This window comes from Sciurus carolinensis, chromosome 12 (assembly GCF_902686445.1).
Source record: "Sciurus carolinensis chromosome 12, mSciCar1.2, whole genome shotgun sequence".
Classification (NCBI taxonomy): Eukaryota; Metazoa; Chordata; class Mammalia; order Rodentia; family Sciuridae; genus Sciurus; species Sciurus carolinensis.
The window spans coordinates 77,206,591-77,225,715 of record NC_062224.1 but is presented as its reverse complement, the minus strand read 5'-3'; the positions used below and the strand labels follow the sequence as shown (position 1 = coordinate 77,225,715).

Here is a 19,125-nt window from a genome sequence, read left to right as displayed (position 1 = left end):
CAGTTGCTGTTTCATTTCTTCTTGTGTATATCTACACCTGGGCAGAAGACCGATATGGCAGCAGGAGATTAGACAGGAAGAGGGACTTTCTAGTTTTCTCATCCATGAGACGTTCATTTGGAGCCTTTAATATGACCCTTTAAGCAAGAACATAGACTGGGTGGAAGCTTCTGTGAGTTACCTCAGTATGGGATTACAGGGTACTTTAATTTCTTTGAAAGAACAAAAATGATTTTACAAGGAAAACCATTGTAATATTGAGCTATTCAGATTTCCACAGAGTAATTTTTAGACCTTTGAGATTTCGACTGCTCTCATTTGAAGATTTGGGAGCTGGTTTGGAGGAAGCAATCTAATCTGTTTTCCCATCCACGTCTTTGTAGCAATAGACCCCCTTTTAATTCACATGTTTCCCATGGGGCTGTCATCTGGCACTCCAGGTTCCCAGACAGGCATGTGATCCAAGCTGGGTCGTAGCACCCCATCCCCAGCAATGGTACCTACTCCTAGGATGGTGGCAGTCATCCTAAGCAGGAGCAATTAATGTGTGTGTTGGCGGTAGATCAATAATCCCCACATCTGCAATTCCTAGATTTTGGTGATTTGACTAATAGAAGTGTATTTGTAAATCCTGTTTCATTCCATGTGGTCATTCAGGGACACAGGTCCCTTTCATCTTGTGGCTGCCTCTCTTCCAAGGCCTTGGAGTCCTCTCCATTCAGCCAGCGAATGGGGAAAGAAGATAGAGGATTGGGGAGGTTGGTTTTGGTGGGGGGCATCACGTAACTGTGGAGCCTTTCACATCTGTTCAAGGTCTTTCTCTGGGATGAATATCTGGCGGTGTTGGGAGTGCTAAACTGGAGTCACATCAGCCTAGGTCCCAGCAGTCATCTTTCCTAGCTGGAGAGAGTGATGTGACCAAAAGAATAGTCAGCCACCATGTAAAGGAGGGCAGAACACAAGATGAAGGGAGAGAGAGCGAGAAGGTGGTGGTGGGGAGACACTAAGGGAAAAAGAGGAGGAAGAAAAGGAGGAGGAGAAATTCTATTGTATGAATCTGGAAGTCCCAATTATGGAAGCTGTAAGGAATAGCTACATAATCTCCAGCTACATAAGTGCAAAATTAAATCTGAAGCCTCTTGTTTAAAAGAATTTCAAGGGAACAGCAAAACCTTAAACCATGTGTGGGCTTTCTGAGCCCTGTGTGACTGAGTCAATCTCACGCCTGCAAAGCTAGGAGTTACAAATGCCCTTTAGTGCTTTTACACGTGTTGCTTTTATGGGACTGGTGGTATGTTAAGTTTGTTCACACCAGCGTCCCTTCTAGCATGAGTAAGGTACTGTTTTACAATATTAAGATGGTTGTGAGGAAACTGGGTGATGGGAATTTTTCAACAGTGGGGCCACTGTTGTATGTGTGGTCTGCACTAACCCAACTGCTGTTACCTGATGTGCAACTGTATTTCCAGAGTCATCTACCTCTCTCTCCAGAGAACCTGTAGCCTGGAAGATCAAAATATTAAGCAGAAGTATCTTTTTTGAGGCCCACATTGTACAAGGAAAATAAGGGATTTTAGCAATCCGGATTCACTTTGAGTTTACATGCAATTCAGTCATTTGACCAAAGAAGCCCTTGGGAAATCTCCCCAGGAAGCCTTCTGGAGTGATTCAGAGAAGAACTAAAAGCTCAGCTCTGTCTGATCCGGCTGGAACACGTTGCAAGTAACTGCCCCCTGCCCCATCTCCTTTATGGTTCCTACATAAACAGGAGTGTGTATGTTTGATGATTGTACAAGTGAATTCTTAGAAAGTGTGTTGACTACCTACTAAGGGTTAAGCCTATTGTGGGAAGTACAAACTAAAATCAGACATGGGCACTGGCTTCAAAGAACTTATACTCTCACTCCCCACCCCTCACCCCCATTATATATCATCATCCACTTATCAGGGAAAACATTCAGCCTTCGGTTTTTTGGGATTGGCTTATTTCACTTAGCATGATATTCTCCAATCCCATCCATCCATTTGTGTACAATGGATCAAAATGCAGTCTAAAAAATAAATATTTTTTTTTTAAAAGAACTTACAAACTAATGAACGATGCAGATACTTCAGAAATGCCTCAATGTTTGTCCAACTCTTCCTTAGCCTCTGCCCTGGGTGAGCTCTGTGTTGGTGTCCATATGAACACATCACTTAAACACATTTGTGAAGTATCTACTGTGTGCCCAGAAGGTAGGGACACAGGCATAAAAGACCTGGTTCCTGCACTTAAGGATTTCATGAGCTATTAGAGGCAGGAAAATGATGGGGGAGGAAAGTGAACCATATATATTTACAACTTTGTGATAAATACAGTGAAGGAGGATTTGGAGGGCTGTTCAGGGAACACATAGGATATATAATGCTGAAAGGCACTGCAGCATGCAGAAGGAACCCCGGCTTCCAGTTCTAGGCAGACTACTTACATGTAACCTGAGACTCAACATAATGTACTTCACCTCCTGGTAGAGATCAAATGAGATAATGTGGGTGAAAACTCTTAGTAAACTGTGAAGGATCATTCATATGTTAATCAAGGAATTTCTTTTTGACCATGCCCTCTTTATCCATAGCCATATTGTAGGGCTGGCTTATTTGACTAGAAGATGTATTTCTCCCATTCCTTTTTTTGCATTTTGAGAAGTATTTTTGCCTGGTGGTTCTGTTTCCTTTCTGTTAAGGACAGGCTAAACTAACCTCAACTCTATCCCCTTTTGCCCTGGGTTCTGGAGCCTGGACACTTGGTGAGAACCTAGCAGAGGCCCCTGGCCCTGGTCAGGAGCCAGAAGTGGCTTCTAAGCAGATAGCACAGCACTGAGCTCATGCTGAGAACAGCTTGTTCCTAGAATGTAGTTCTCCCCGCAGGGAATTCCAGCCAGGATGGTAGGATTTTGCATTTGTTCCAGCAAGGGGTTCACTATAATGAAATATAATTACATAAAATGTGCCAGAAAATTTTGCAATCTCTGTTGGCTTGTGAATACCTTTCTCAGTAATATAAAAATTCTTGAGCATCTTCAGGGAGTTTTAAGAAATCATTATTAGTTTTGCCTTAAATATAATAAAGAAATGATTTTATTGTTTTCATTTTTAGATTAGCTCTTTACTGGATATTATCATGCTAATTTAATACAATACGTAATATTATTCAAAAAAAAGAAACAGATGTTGGTATCCACTTTTGACAAATGAGTCAAGCTATTAAATTAAAATAATTGTCAAAAGTGAATTGTTGATGAATAAATGTTGAGGTTACATTGTGTTTGGAGGGTTCCAGAGGAACATTAAGACATAGACTGAAATTTACATGATGAATAATGCCATCAAAAATAGCCATAACCCATTATTGTTACCTACCTTTGTGAATAATTGATGTTTCCCCTGATTTATTCTGATACATTTTAGTGTTTAGTTTCTAAATGGCAAGAAAAGGGGAAAGGTTTTTGGTCACTATTTGCAAACATATCTCAGAAAATAAAGCATATGGATGTGGCAAGTGTTTTCATCCAATGGAAAGTCATATTACATATACTGTCACTATCACTTGCAGAATTATTATCACTTGGGAGAGGTAATTAACTTATTGTACATCAGCATCAATGTCCCACAGACCCTCTGTCCTACAGCGGAAATAAATAATACCATATGACCAAGTATAAAACAATGTGCAACTTAAGATCTTGTCAATAGGTGGGGCTGGATCAGATCTTCATTCAAAGACATAAACTGCAAGAATCATTTGTTGGGAATAATAATGGAAATTTGAAGATGAACTGAGTACTAGATAATATTAAGGAATTACTGTTAGTTTGATTAGAAGTGATGGCAGTATTGTAGTTAGAAAAAAGTCTTATTCCTTTGGCGTGCACTCTGACATGTTCAGGAATGAAGTGTCATATGTCTGGGATTTATATTAATATACCTTACAAAAATTTGATAATGGATAAAATCAAACATAGCAAAATACTAATAACTGTTAAACTTTGGTGATGGATGTATATGGGCTCCTTAATTTTTTCCCTCTCCTGTTTTGTTAGTTTGAAATTTTTCATAACAAGTCAAAAACACCACAAAGTCAAATAAAAAGTAGTCGTAAGTCCAACCCCCATGCCACCCCCTCTAGAGGCTGCTAGTGTTGAGCCAAGTGCTCAGGGACATCAGACTGAGTCCCAAGTATGCCCCACCCTTCCCCTCTCATTACTGCCGGTCACTCATCTGAGTCACAAGAAGGCTCCCACACTCTTTTGTCCTTTTTGGCATTGCTCCCGAGTTTTAAAAAACAGAAATAGGAACATATCATTAGTTCCTTTAACAACCTGAATGCAGAAGAACAACCTCCCGACCCTGGCGAGTTTGAGCGCCACTGTGGGATCAGCTGCAGCAGGACATTGGGCATTGAGGAGGCTGGTGGGTTCTGTCTGTCTCATGAGTGAGGCGGGCAGAGAAGGTTTTAATTGGCAGTCTAGTCACTTGAACTTTTTTTAAAAAGGACACCAGGTTGAAGCCTGAGGTCTTCCTTTTCTTTGGGGAGAACAGGTATGTGTGAGTGGATAGGGAATAAGGAAAATAGTAGATGTTCTCTGAACCAGCCTCTTGAACCTCCTTCCAGGTGAGCCATGACCCTCCATTCCTCTTAAAAATCATGGTAACCTCATCAGGGCACCCCAGAAAACTGGGTTGTAGGCTTTGTTTTAGCTCTCCCTCAACAGTCATTCCCAGCTGGGTGGCTGCTTGCCAAGAGTCTCTTCTGTTTATTCCAAAAACTCGTTAAGGCCACTTGTTCTTGTTATTGTGTGGGACTCCTGTCACACAACCCATACATGTGAGTTCAGAGAAGGGAACACCACCTGGACCTATATCCAAACTTTGGGGATTGAATGAACTTTTCAATGTCTTCCAATCAAATACATGTTTATTTTAAGGTGTACATTTTCTTTATGTGATTCTCAACTTCTCCCAATTATTTAATAAGCCAATCAGCTCCTTCATCTTGATAGCACTGAATGAGAGGGTTCCACCATTCTATGATTTTTCTGTTCAGATTTGAATAAAAATAATCCAAAATCAAGATATTTTTGAGGCTGAGGCAGGAGGAGCACTTGGGCCTAGGAGTTTAAGACCAGCCTGGGTAACATGGTGACACCCTGTCTCCAGAAAAAAACGGGGGTGGATTTCCACTGAGCTTGCAGTGAATATATGAATTTACTCCCTATCGTTTCACTTCCTTCTGACATTTTACTTATTTTATTATTAAGATCCACTTGCATTTTCTGAGCATGCACTGGTAGTTAGGGCCACTTTCCCCCAACACAGGGGAGGCATTGCTCAGACCACTGGAATGGAGATGCTCCCCTAGAACGTCCCATCATAGCCCAGGATTCAGGGACTCAGGGGCAGAGACTACAGGAACAATCTCACTGCCTGTGTGGACCTGGATGTACTTTAGGACAGAAGCTACCCCATCTGAGTTTCAGTTTCCTTGTTCACTAGCTGACAAGAGTGGATCCAGTGGTCTGTTGCATCTGCCGGCTCCGCCCGTCCACAAGGCTGTGACCCACCCTCCAGGGATGAGATCAGTCAGTCACTAAAGAGAATGGAGACCATCCAACAAGTCCCTTATCATTACCCAGGAAGAGATGAATGGGATATCCCTGAATTTGGGGTGAGCACCCAAGTCTTGCAAAAAAGATAGGGCACCTCGTTGAAGGAGATGGAGATGGGGCATAGGTCTCTCTGTCAAGACCTCGAGACTCTGAGGTGGGGGGCGGGGCAGCTCCAGCATCTCGAGCAGGCGAGGGAGGGCGGGGCCGCCTGCGGCAGCAGCTCCACGCCCTGACTCCCCTGGTTCGGTCCATGGCCAGAAGAGGGTAGGATGGGGAGAGGTCGTCCCATTTTACAGCAGCATTTTGGGATAGGGCCGCCTCTGATTTCCTCATGAGGGGTAAGGGGAGAGGTTCCAGGACCGACGACCAGGTCACCGGCCTATCATGTCCTCCTGCCAGGCTCTCGCCTTTGAACAGGGGCGTGGCCGGGGTCAGTCTGCATTGGGTGCCCGAAACTCAGGCATGCTCCAAGTGCGGGGCGGCGGTGGCGCGTCTCGCTCCACGTCCTCCGAGATGGTCCGGATGTCGCTGGCGAAGGGCGAGATGCGCGCGCGGCTCTTGAATGTGGCCAAGCTGCCCCGGGGCCGCAGGTTCCACTGGCGCGTCAGCTTGTGGGCCTCCTCCTCCTGCTTCATCCTCTCCAGAACCTCCTGCAGCACCGAGCGGAAGAGCCCAGACACCTCCTGCACCTCAGGCTCCTGCTCGGCCAGCAGCTGCCGGAACCTGGACAGACAGGGGACGCCTTGGGGCCATCGCCGGGTGGCACGTGCCGGGCCTCTAACCCTGAGGGGCTGCTCGTGCCTCCCAGTGGTCAGTTCCCCTTTAGTTCACTTCACCTAGTCCTGGAATCAAACAGCCACCCCCACCCCCGATTTCCCCAGCCCATCCTGAAGTCAAACCCCAGTTCTGCCACTTCTGGCCTCCATGAGCCTCTGCGTCCTCATTTGTAAAAGGGGACCGTTTCTACCTACCAGAGAGGCTTAATGCACCCAAGTACTTAAAGATCCTGACACTAACCTAAGGTGGTCAATGCTGGAGTATTTCGGGGAGCCCACTGCTGTGGCAGCCTTATTGTGTAAGACTTTCCAGCTGACACTCTCCCTTTACTTCACCCACTACCCTAAGTGATCTCTCTGAAATGCGTATCTGATTATGTCACTACCCTGTGATATTCCTCCCACAGCTTCACTGTCACCTTCTGGGTGAAGGGGAGCTAGCTGGCCATTCACCTAGGGCTCCTCCTGCTACTTCCCCAGATGACCCTGCATTATGGCCAGGAAGGAGCCTATGGGGTTCCCACAGGTCTGGTTTGCACCTGGGTCCCTGAGCGTTTTCCCAATCTGTTTCTGCTGCCTAGAAAGTCTTTGCTTAGAGCTCAAGAATCAATGTTAGTGAGTCCATTTAATACCTGGTTTCCTCCCTCATATTGAGAGTCAGGACTTTGCAAACTTCTTAGCAATGATGTGAGATGGGAAATGTGGCAGGACAGCAGTTACCCTGTGCCTGTTTCCAGCTTTTCTCTCGCTTAGGAGGCTTGGTAGGCAGCTCACTTCCCCATCAGCACCCTACCCTCCTCAGGTGCTTCTGGAGTAGGTATATTTGGGGAGCTTCCATGGTACAAAATCAGAAAAATGGAGGGGAGTGACTAGGATTCTCAGCCTAGATAAAGGGGGAAAGTTAGAAAGACTACAATAACCAAAGGAGCAAGGATAGGACTGGATAAGGCATTTTAAAGAGGCATTGCAAATGGAAAGGTGTACCATAGATGCATAAACTGGTTAAAGAGATGGGTAAAGGAAGATTTGAGGAATCTCAAATCTAGGGGAATGTTAAAATGTTTTGGTGTTATTTTGTATTCCTTTACAAAGAGAAATACAGATAAACATAACTTGAGTTGTTTTGAAATCATTTTTGGTTGTTGGACTAACTGCATGCTTCTTTGACTTCGTCAATCTTGCTGAGACAGGATGTGTGGGCTACCACTTCAGGGAGGTTACATTTATATTCAGGAACATTGTTGTATCAAAGCTTTAAATGTCCCGTGCCCCAGGGCCCCTGAACCTTCACACATACTCACATAGACTCCTTCACACCTTAGGCAGACTGATGTGAAATAAGAACATGGAGACACTAATTGTGGAGATTGTCTGGGAAAACTCCTCTAAGAAGGTAATCATGATGATAAACTGACAAAAGAGAAGGCAGCTGTTGAAGTCCAGGATACTAATAATCCTGGCAGGAAGAACAGAGACCTTGAAGGCCTGAGTCCTCACCCATCAAAACTCACATGCCCCCACGACCTGCCTCCACCTCACTCAACCCCAAGCCCTAGCCTGTGTCTCTCAGTTCCTCTTCCTGTCTTGCTCCTTCTAACAGATTAAGTGTGTCAGGGCCCTGTCAGAACCAGCAGCTCAACAGCTGGTGCCCCTCCCTGCGCCATGGGTTACCTGAGGATGGCAGGCCCACAGTAGGATGGGTGGATCTTGGCACAGACGTCCTCCAGTTGCAGCCGCTCCCCAGGGCTGAGGTCATAGGTGGACCGGGGCGTGCTGGCCAGCCAGCTGTAGTCCACACCAGTGCAGATCTTCCTGACCGTGTTGCTGCGCTCCCGCTGCTGCCTCTCAGCCTCTCGCATCTGCCCCACCAGCTCCATCATGAGCGTCTCCAGCACCATCTCAGCAGGGCTCCTGGATGACAGCCTGGATGGGGGCTCATTCCACCGGAGCCATGGGATGAGGGACATGGCCCCTCCAGGCCCTGCTGAGACAGAACAGAAGTGTGCCTTCCCTGGGTGCCTCTATCAGGGGGAGATCCAGGAGACCCAGGGGTAGGGAGGAGAGCTGAGCCCCAGGTGAAAAGACCTGTTCTGCCCTCACAGCTGAGCAGCCTTGGGTAGCTGGCTTCACCTCTGTGAGCACTCATTTCTAATTCTATAGGACAAGACAGGGCTGTTGTGAGAAAAGGCTGTGAGTAAACTTGCTACACTATAAGCACCACATAGAAGTAATATACTTACTCATGGTTATAACGATTCTTAAAGCATTCTGATAATTGGGCCCAGAGAAACTGCTTCCTGAATCCCCACTAATTCCAAGCAAAACAGGAAACACACTGTGCATGACCGAACACAGTTTTATCCCTAGGATTGAAGCAGGGAAATGCACACACACACAAGCTCGCACATATTTAGAACAGATGCTTATGTCCTGTGCCAATCAAGCAGGAAAACACCGTTTCCAAATGCCTCCGGCCTAGTGCGTGGACACGTAGAACTGATAAACTCATTATCCTGATAAAACCTAACTTACCCACTGTATTCATTCAGTCATCATTCCTTCATTCAGCACACATCAATCAAGCCCTGTGTACCCATCTGTGGAGGGATACAACATGAGAGCTCAGAGGGACTCTGCTCTCCAGGGGATACAAGACTTGATGAATAAAAACTACAACATCCATGAAACCAGGTACCAGTGACTGGCGAAGCAGAGTCAGTATGGATGGGGGCCTGGTGGGTTCTAAGTGATGAAAGCAGTCAGAGAAGTCTTGTTATGGACAAGAGCAACCAGAAGGGTGAGTGCTGGCTTCAGACAAGGGGGCTGAAGGTGGCCCAGGTGGAGGATCCAGCCACGGTACAAAGGACTAGCTGAACAGAGCATCAGAAATGAGAGCAGGGACCCCAACTTGTCATTGTACTCTCACAGGTTTCTGCTCAGTGCAACTTTTGTGGAGGACTGACCAACTAAATAGATGGATAAATAAATTAATTAAATAATAGGTGAATGAGCCGCAATGTCTGCCATGCACCATTGTCCGTCAGAAATGGGTTGTGCCTCTGACAACAAAGAAAGGAAGTGCCATCCCTGAGCTAAAGTCTAAAGCTGGTCTTCAAGGTGCTCCACCTCCCCTTTCTGCATCCTCCTCCCTCCACGCATGAATGATCCTCTTCCTGCCTAGACCTTCCAGATGCAGAGAAAAGAGATTTGAGGAACTCAGTCTTGACAGTATGGTCATGAGAGCTGTCCCTCTCTCTTGCTTTCAAGATTCTGCACACACTTAGTGAACACTTTCAATCTTTCAGTTCTTGGACAAATCTCACCTTAGCTCTTAGCTTACACTTTGCTTCCTTCAGGAGAATTCCCTGTATTTCCTGACTAGGAGCTGGTGCCTCCTGTCTCTGCTACCAGGCTGCCCTGTGCTGACCCATCAGTACTCAGTCACAGCACACTAAGATGTCCTGTGTGCCCTACTGACTCTTCAGACTGAGCTCGAAAACCTGTCTGTGCATCATCCCACCAACATCCAGCACCCAGCAGAGGGTCTGGCCCACAATAAGTACTTCATGAACATATATATACACATATCTATATGAAATTATTTAAAATAATTAGATGATATAATTATTTCTCCAATAATTTTTATATAATTATTATGTATATATGGATGGATCCTTATTTTCTAATGGATTTGGATTAATCCCAGAATTAAAGATAGGATAGGGTTGCCATGATGTTTTAGTTACAGTTGTGTGTGTGTGTGTGTGTGTGTGTGTGTGCGTGTGTTAGCTTTTGGTCGCTGTGACAAACTACCTGAGAAAATCAACTTAAAGAAGGAAATATTTATTTTGGCTCAGAGTTTAGAGGTTTTAGTCCATGGTCATGTGGCTCCATTGTTTCTGGGCCTGTGGTGAGGCAAAACGTCACCCGGAAGGGTGTGGTGGAACAAAGTTGTTTACCTCATGGTAGCCAGGAAGTCAAGAGAGAGAGTAAGAGGAACGGGCTGGGGGCAAGATATACCCTTCAAAGACACACCCCCAATGGCCTACCTCCTCGAACTAGGTACTTCCTCCTAAAGTTTCTGCAGCCTCCCAATAGCCCCACCAACTGAGGATCAAGTCAACACAGGAGCCTTTGGGGGAGTATTCCAGATCCAAACAAAACAGTGTGTGTGTGTGAGTGTGCACATGCATGTGGGTACGTGTGCTCACGTATGTTACAGAGCTGGGTTATGAATCTACGTGGGGAGTTCCTTCCCACCACCAACTTCTCACCATTCCTAAGACCCACTTCTGAGGAACCTATCTTCGGGTCACGAACTGCCCTCCTTAGGGGCCTTGCTTTCTTCTTCTGCAGGTTTGCATTTGAGATGAAAGGAGACCGCAAGAGAGTGGCATGTGACAGAGGGTCCTTCTGTGACTGAGAAAAATGTGGTTGAAGGAAGGCGAGGCACCAAAGATGACATTGGCCTCCATGGCAAATTGACCCCAGAATACCCACACCAAGGCCACTAAGGTCAGTGCGCTGGGGGCCTGAGCAATATGTCCACCCTACATCTCTGCAAGGGGTCTAAAAATGGAGGCTCACATACCATAATCATATGTCCATAGATAGATTTTTGCATAATATGTAAGTATGTATATATTTATAAATAATGTTATATGGAGATACAGACATTATATTATGAAATTATTGTAAATAATTAGATGATATGATTATTTCTCCAATAATTATATAATTATTATATAACTTATAAATGCATATTTATGCCAGGCGCCATGGTGCCCACCTGTAATCCCAGCAGCACGGGAGGCTGAGGCAAGAGCATTGCAATTTCAAGCTAGCCTCAGCAATTTAGCAAGGCCCTGAGCAACTGAGACCCTGTCCCTAAATAAAATACAAAAAGGGCTGGGGGTGTGGCTTAGTGGTTAAGTGCCCCTGGGTTCAATCCCTGGTACTCCCCCCAAAATGTATATTTATTTATATCATAAAATTATATGTATATATGTGGTATATATTTATGTCTAAATACTATTAAGTTACAAATTAAGTTAAAGTATTAAATATGTTCTGCTCCCTTCTTTGTGAAATATACCTTCATAACGACTTGAACAGATTCGTATGGAGAATGCTTGGCCTCCTCAGAATTCGTGGCTGGCTCATGTGCGTGTTGAGCCAGCTCCTGGCTGCAGCCTACCCTTCTTCTCTTCCCCCTCGTGACTCCTTCTTGCACTATGAAGGGGCCTCCCAAACATACATGGGGTCACCCTATCCTCTTCCCCACACACGGTCGCCTCTTTGCCACTCGGTTCTTCATATTGGCAGGGCCATCACTCTCGGCAGACTGAGAGGGTAGACGGTGCCCGCATGGCGGCTCCTTCTGGGGGAAGGGGGTGGGAGCTGTCTGGTGAGGAATTCCAGATCTCAGCCCCTCATCCCTGATATGGAGGGGAAGTGACCCCACGTGGGCAAATCTCCTGAGCCCCCAGACTCCAGAAGAAAGGACAGAGCCCGAAGTGCAGTCTCATGGGGGTCCCTCTTCCTTAAGGACAAGAGTTGGTCTCTAAAGGGGAATGAAGGGAAGGGAGTGGGGATGGGAATGGGAAAGACCGTAGAATGAGTTGGACATCCTGTCCTATGTTCCTATGTGAATATGTGACCAGGGTCACTCCACATCATGTTCACACAAGAATGGGAAGTTCTAGTATTATGATCTGTCAAAATGCACTCTACTGTCATATATAACTAAAAAGAACATAAAAAGAGTTGGTCTCTAGAGGCGGGTAATGTGACAGGGGGCAGGGGCTGGTGGGGTGCACCCACCTGAGATCTGTGGGTGCTGAGCATCTCAGGCCCAGTGGTGGGGTCTCACTGGGAAGGGGGTGAGAGTTTCTGAATTGTCTCCTCTACACCCTCCACACTCCCCAACTCCAGCCGGAGCTGGGGCTTTACAGAGACAGGTTTCTGCGGGAGCTATTTCTGTCCCGGTGCCAGCTGCTCCCCCAGGAGGCTCTCAGGCAGGTCTGATTAAGTTCTTATGAACAAAGGAGGGAGGGAGAGAGAGGGAGGAAGAGAGAGCAGAGACAGAGAAGCAGGCAGGCCGACTCTCAGATTCCAGAGATGGCTTCCTTTCCCCACCCACCTAGGACCTGTTCCATGGCTGAGACTGATGCCAGGGTGTGTGTAGACTGTGGACAGCAAGAGTGACCTGTCCTGGGACTTTGCACAATTTGAGTTTTTCCCTCCCTTGCTCTGGATGAACCACCATGGCAGAACCAAACTCCTCTTTGTGAATTTCCAAGCCACCTCGCTCTCTGGCTCACACTGGGCCTGTGGCAGTGCCTTGGGGACCTCAGAACCCTCCTGTGAGGATTGCCAGCTTCCCCACAGCCAGTCTACCTCAAATGTATGAACACTGAGTCCTTCTTCGAAAACATTGGGGGAAACTTGAACATGAATTGGATGTTGAGGAATGACTGTTAATTGTCTTAAGTAGAAAAACGGTATTAAGGTTTAGGGGGAAGCTAGGATGTGATGCCAGAGTTCATGGATGTCCACAGTATTCTACATTCATATCATTCAGGCAGTGCTACATATATGTACACATAGAAATAGGGAAATTATGGCAAAATACAAACAATTGTCTCATGGAGGTTTTTATGGACTCTTATTATGCTATTCTTCCCACCTTCGCACATAGTCAAAATTTAAACATTGGAAAAATATCTAGCTCCACGCTGATTGTTCTCAGATACCTTTCCCTTTTCATTCCGCCTGGTGGGTTTGCTTCCCCTCAGCACCTCTGCCCTGTCTGTGTTCACTCACTGGTGTTGCTGGGGTTTTTCTCCAACAGGCTTGGTCATCAAGGCCATGGGCAGTGGATGTGCTGGGCAGTCTTGGGGTCTGGAGGTGGAAGCCCAGGCCTGAGTTCTTGACACTTTGGCCTCAGCAACCTAGGGGACAGTATGTGCACTGTCCCTGTCCCTGTGCTGGGTGCTGGGCCTCCGGTGAGTGTGCATTCAAGGGAAAGAGGAAAACCAGCAGACCAGTGATCGCAATGCTCCTGGAGGGGACGACACCCCCATACAGCAGAGCACTTCTGGGTTTCAGCAGGGCAATCACCCAAGGGCAGGCCCCAAAGCTCCTGCTGAGCGCTAACCATGTGACTTTGTTCAAGTTCATTACCTTCCTCATTTATGAAATGGGGTTAATACAGCTGTGTGGCCCACTCGGCAGAGCGCCTGCGAGACATGAGGAAAGTGTACGAAAACATTTGTAAACTGCAGTCCTGTTCAGTGACCTGCCTGTGCCCCACCCTGCCTTTGGTCCATTGCCCGCCAGGTAAAACAGGCTGGTGGTGGGGAGGCCTGTAGGCTTTGGCAGAGAAGGCTGAGTTCAGCTCCAATGCCCTTCCCCTCCCTGATGTATCTTGCCTGTGTCCAGGTCACCTTCATAGCTCTGAGCCTCAGTGTCCCCATCTGTAGGAGGGGACATAAGGGTACCTACTCAAGATACTTTGAAATCAGTCAGGTGAGGTCTGCATAAGTGCTTTTTAACCAGCCAGAAGCTGGTCCACCCAAATCTGTGGTCATCATTGTTGCTTAGCACAGGGATTCTTATCCTGGGGTCCTGGGAGAATTCAGAGGTTACAAACTTGGATAGGGAAGGAAAAAAAATTATCTTTGTTTCCACTAACCTTTAACTAAAAGATAGTATTTCCTTGAAATACCAGGTCACAGTAGTATCAGTGGCACCTGTGATCACAGACAAGATCACAGCTATGTTCCTGGCTCTTCAAAGTTGTTTTTCATGAAACAGCACTCATTCTTTTTGCTACTTGAAGTCATGGTATCTATTAGATCTGCCATTAGTTTTTTTTTTTTTTTAGCTTCTTATTTTTTTGGTACTAGGGATTGAACCCAGGGAGCACTAAACCTCTGAGCTACACCCCCAGTCCTTTTTATATTTTATTTTGAGACAGGTCCTCATTAAGTTGCTTAGGGCCTTGCTAAATTTCTTAGACTGGCTTTGGACTTGAAATCCTCCTGCCTCAGCCTGTAATCCTCAAGTCCCTGGGATTACAGGCACGTGCCACTGTGCCTGGTCTAGATTTCATTATTTTACATGCTGATAGAGAAGCATATATATCACTATGCCACAACTTGTTTTTTTTTTTTAACTGTTTAAATAGCTACACTTTGATAGAGGTGGTTTCCTTTGCAAACCAGTGAACGTCACTGAATTTACTTAGAGAGATTTTTTTTTTTTTTTGAGAATGTGTTCCCAGGCTTTGCTGATAGCCAAAGGGTCCCAGATGCACAGAGGATGCAAGCTTGACCCCAACTTCTCCAGCTCTGTCTTCTGTCCTGGCGTGGTAGGACCTGAGCCCTCATGTTCCTAGAGAAAGCTCTGGGCAGGAAGATGACAAATTCAAAGTCAGCCTCAGCAACTTAGCAAAGCCCTAAGCAAGTTAGCGAGACCCTTTCTCAAATTAAAAAATTAAAAGATCTGGGGATGTAGCTCAGTGGTCAAGTACACCTGGGTTCAATCCCTGGTACCAAAAAGAGAGGGAGAGAGAGAGGGAGGGAGAAAGAGAGACAGAAAGCTCTAGTAATGGAGCCTTGGTTGACCTGGAGCAGGACAAGCCTCGCATGTCTGGTCTCTGCCCCTAGGTGTCGCTCTCTCACGTCCTATCTCGCTTTCTCTGCTCTCCTGCTGCTGCCTTTCCCGGTTAGTATACCTCCCAACCCCCTGTACTCTCTCTCAGCCTTCCCTTAAGCCTGTTTCTGAATATCCCTGAGGATAACCATTTTTCTATTGCTCACTGGAATACACGACTACCAGCTGCCGCCTGTTAGAGACACCAGGAAACCCATCCACCTGCCTCAAGGGCAAGAGTCATCTCTGGTCCTGGGTAGTTAGCAGTTGAGGAGGACCAGAGATGCTTGGTGACAAGACCAATATGCCCCCAAACCCCTGTCCCCCTGATGGAGTGGGGAGAGTGTCCGTAGCCTCCAGAGGGTTCCAAGGCCCTGCGCTAGTGCCTGGCCAACCACTGAAAGGTGTGTAGTCCTTGACCCAGGAATGCTGATTTCTCAGTCCAAAAAGAGCCTGAGTCCTGACTCTTCTCCCTCTGAAACTGGGCTCTATTAGCTGAGCTTCTGCAAGCCCGGATACAGGGCTACCCCTGTGACTCACAGGGCCCATGGACACCAAGCCACCTCACTGAGCAGGCAGGCTGGCTGTGGCTGAAGCTGGACCCAGGGTCTGGGCAGAAGCCCTGCGGTAGGTAGAGAGAGTGGGTACTCCTCTTTCTGGCTAATCTTCCTTCCAGTCTTGTTTTTGTCCAGGTCCAAGGCCAACTTCATAGATTGCAAATTGGCCTTATTTATCTTGGGTGTCACGGGATAAAAGAACCACCAAGTCAGATAGACTCAGCCTGGTTTGTGGGTCCTCTGCCCACCTGACAAGGACTAGCTCATCTTACAGTTCAACACCTCCCTCAGCCTGCCCCTCACTTCCCCCACTTAGGTGGCCTAGATCTCAGTAGCCATTGGAGTCGGGCACGGTTCTCCCTGTTTCGGCTGTAGTTCATCACCCAGCTATGACCTCTGCAAGGCAAAAGCTGTGTCAACTGGGCCGGCACACTGTAGGTACTTGAGAAGGTTCCTGAATCAATGAGTGGCAGTTTGTCCTCATGCAGAGGCAGAGGTGCAACCAGGAGGGGCAACTGACCACAATTGGAGGGGCTGATCCCCAAGATACTGCCCTAATCCTAGGGTCACAGCCAGACTTTCCTTTCAAGCCCAATCACCACCCTGCACTGATCTGTCTGGGACCCACACTCGGGCTTCTTATCAGGGGTGCACAGGCTGCTTCATGGTCAAGGGGACTGAGGCTCACACATCACCCACACATCTTAGCCGTTGCTAAATCCCTTGACCTGACTCTGGGCCTGGGAATTATAGTTGCTAAAGTTGTGGTTCTCAACCTGATGAGAGGATCTCTGATGTGGGTCTCGCTTCCCTCTCCCCAAAAGCAGAAGAGAGAATACTGGAACTGGCCTCTCCTGGAGAGGCTTGCTGATTCCAGACAGACAAAAGCTATGACTCCTTATGAGTTTATAAAGCAATGACCAGACCAGGGACCAAGAATACTGCACCAGTCCACTCATTTCCTGGAACTGATGGGGACTGAAGGGGCCTACCTGTGGCCATCTGGGCCAGGCTCCAGCCTGCTCTTTGGCTTCCAACCTGCCACCCCCCAGAAGGCTGACCAGCCCAGCCTGGGCTTTCACTCCTAAGGCTGTGGCTGTTCTGGGGCGTGAGTGGGGAAGCCACGGCCTTCTGGGGGAACTCCCTCTTACCAAGTTTCCAGAGGTTCTGTTGAAGTCTAAGTTTGCAGCAGGGATCCTGCTTTCTGCTTCCAAGTCTGGGAGAAGAGAGTCTGGATCTTTTCAGGGAAAACCAGAAAGTCGCTCAGCCAAGGGTGGCGGGCAGTGGTGGGCAGCGTGGCCTACATCCTCCCCGGCTCCCTCCTCTCCATTCCTCTTCTGCTGCTGGCTGCCTTCTTCTGCTTTGTGCTTTCTGCCTTGTCGAAGTTTTTCCAGTGAAAACAGTACTTCCTGGAGGAGAGATGCAGCTGGGTTGGTGTTTGTGGAGTGTTGTGTGTCCCAGGAGGCTGGAGTCACAGCTCCCTGCTGAACTTGGAGGAGGGCCAGCTCCCAAGCTGCGGTTGCCGTGGAGACCTGCCTAAGCCTCTTTGCCTGTCACAGTATTATCTGATGAGGGAGCATCTGATCCGGTACAGATGCCTGAGAAGACCTGTGGAGAGGGCGCCTATGTCCAGATGGCGTTCTGGGCCCCTTCCTCCCCCGCCAGCATTTGGTGCAGCGCAAGCTGGGGGAACAAGTCCATGCTCATGGGTCCCTCTGTGGAGCCCTTGGCCCACCTGCTGTTGATAGATGCTTCCAGTTACCTGGTGGGTGACTCAAATGGAGGTCTCCTCTTTCCACCTATTCCCTCCAACAGGAGGGGTGATTCTGGTACAGAGGATGGGCAGAGGGAGCCATGGAACATGAAGTATGGATTTTCGTGGCACTTGAGGTCATGTTCAGGACCAGCAGGAGCATCCTGCCGCTGTCCACCTGCATCCTGCTCACATCCAGACCTCCTTCCTTTCTGCAATCAGGACACTGTGTCACTTACAGACTATTCTACAGGCTACAGATGGGCCAGTCTATACTGCATGGATGTGAGATGACACTGAAATGGAGGCATGCTGCCCTGCGAGAATCACTGGGTACTGGAACGGACAATATGCTGCATTATAATAGATCGTAGGTGATGCTGTACTGGGTACCAAGTGACAGAGTGACTTTTGGACCTATCCAGTTTTGATTGTGTTGAAAATGAAGCAGGAAACACAACCATGGTTGTGAAATGGTTGGTGACACTGGCTCAGATTGCCCACGGGCCTTCACATTTAGATTTTCATCCCAAGGTGGTTGGTCACTTTGTGCTTGTCCTGCGGCTGGTTCCATCTGTGTCCCCTCCTGCATCAGGCAAACAGGGGCCTTGAGTTCAGAGCTGCATCACACCCTCCTCTTGATCATTTCACAGCAGGACTGTCTCAAAGACTGAGAGGATCACTGGGGGGCAGAAGATGCACATGTTTTGGGGAGCTGAGGATGACCTCCTCCAACCCATAATTCCTACGTGGCCTCCAAGGTAGGCCCAACTAAGGCAAGGGCAATCTGAGTAAGGTGACAGGACCCCCACCTCTGAGCACCCACCACTGTCCTGGTCCCTCCTTGAGGGTTCTGGCTCAGAGATCCAGGGCATTTCCACTCCAGGAGGAAGAGAGCAGAGGAATGAGAGGCTCTGGCCTCCCTTTGGGAAGGTCACTAGAAACATCAAGGTGTAGGGGTGAGCAGTGCAGTCACACACTTCTTTGTGCGGTGTATTTTTCTAGAATTCCATTCTCTGCAAGCACAGTGCCAGGAGCTGGTTGAGGCTGGGCGAGCCCATTTTCCTCTCCTCCCCACACTTCCCAGTCAAGCCTCCCTAAGTGCTGGGTCAGCCAAGATCAAGATGGACATCTGGCGGGTGGGTGGAGCAGGGACAGGATTAGGTCTCAGAGTTAAAGCTGTGCAACCTTGGGTCTACACTTGATATTCTGTGGATAATGAAAGCCACTCCTTTGCTAGAGCCATGCTTTTGTCTTAATACTTCATCCTCAAACACACGCACGCACACACGCACACACGCACGCACGCACGCACACACGCACGCACGCACGCAATTAATGTGAGAGCACACCAGCCACTGTTCTGGGCCATCAGAGGGAGGATTGTCCCACCCACAGCAATGTATCAAAGCACGATGGTGGTTCAAGACTCCTGAGCCCGTGACTCTGGGAACAGGTACACAAATAACAGCGTTCTAGCAGCCTCTACTCCAGGCACAGCCCAGCCCTTTCCCACATTTTCCAAATGATGCCTATGACAAGGAGAAGAGGCCTTCCCTGCTCCACCTCCTCTGCTGTCTGCTGCCTTGATCCCTTGTGTGTGCTGACTGCTAATTTATCGTGGTTCGTTGGCCTGCGAGGGCTTTGTGATTATCCTTGCCGAGTGAGCTCCTACTGGGCAGAGGAGGGGGTGAATGATTTTTTTTTTCCCTTTCATGAGGCATCAATAGAAGTTG

The 19,125-nt window shown here is 47.7% G+C and overlaps 1 protein-coding gene across 3 annotated transcripts in view; it reads right to left on the bottom strand.

Moving 5' to 3' along the window:
* Positions 1-4,517: 4,517 nt before the first annotated feature.
* Rd3 (RD3 regulator of GUCY2D) overlaps positions 4,518-19,125 on the bottom strand; it is a 29,177-nt gene continuing 14,569 nt past the window's right edge. The window contains exons 1-3 of one of the 3 annotated variants that reach the window (XM_047521153.1): positions 16,788-17,001; positions 8,093-8,405; positions 4,518-6,368 (exon numbers count right to left, since the gene is read on the bottom strand). In XM_047521153.1, coding sequence (XP_047377109.1) covers positions 6,077-6,368; positions 8,093-8,388 — 588 coding nt within the window. In that variant the 5' untranslated portion in view covers positions 8,389-8,405; positions 16,788-17,001 and the 3' untranslated portion in view covers positions 4,518-6,076. Of the gene's footprint in view, positions 6,369-8,092; positions 8,406-16,787; positions 17,002-19,125 lie in introns of those variants that run through there. The other 2 variants (XM_047521154.1, XM_047521155.1) reach the window with 2 other exon arrangements.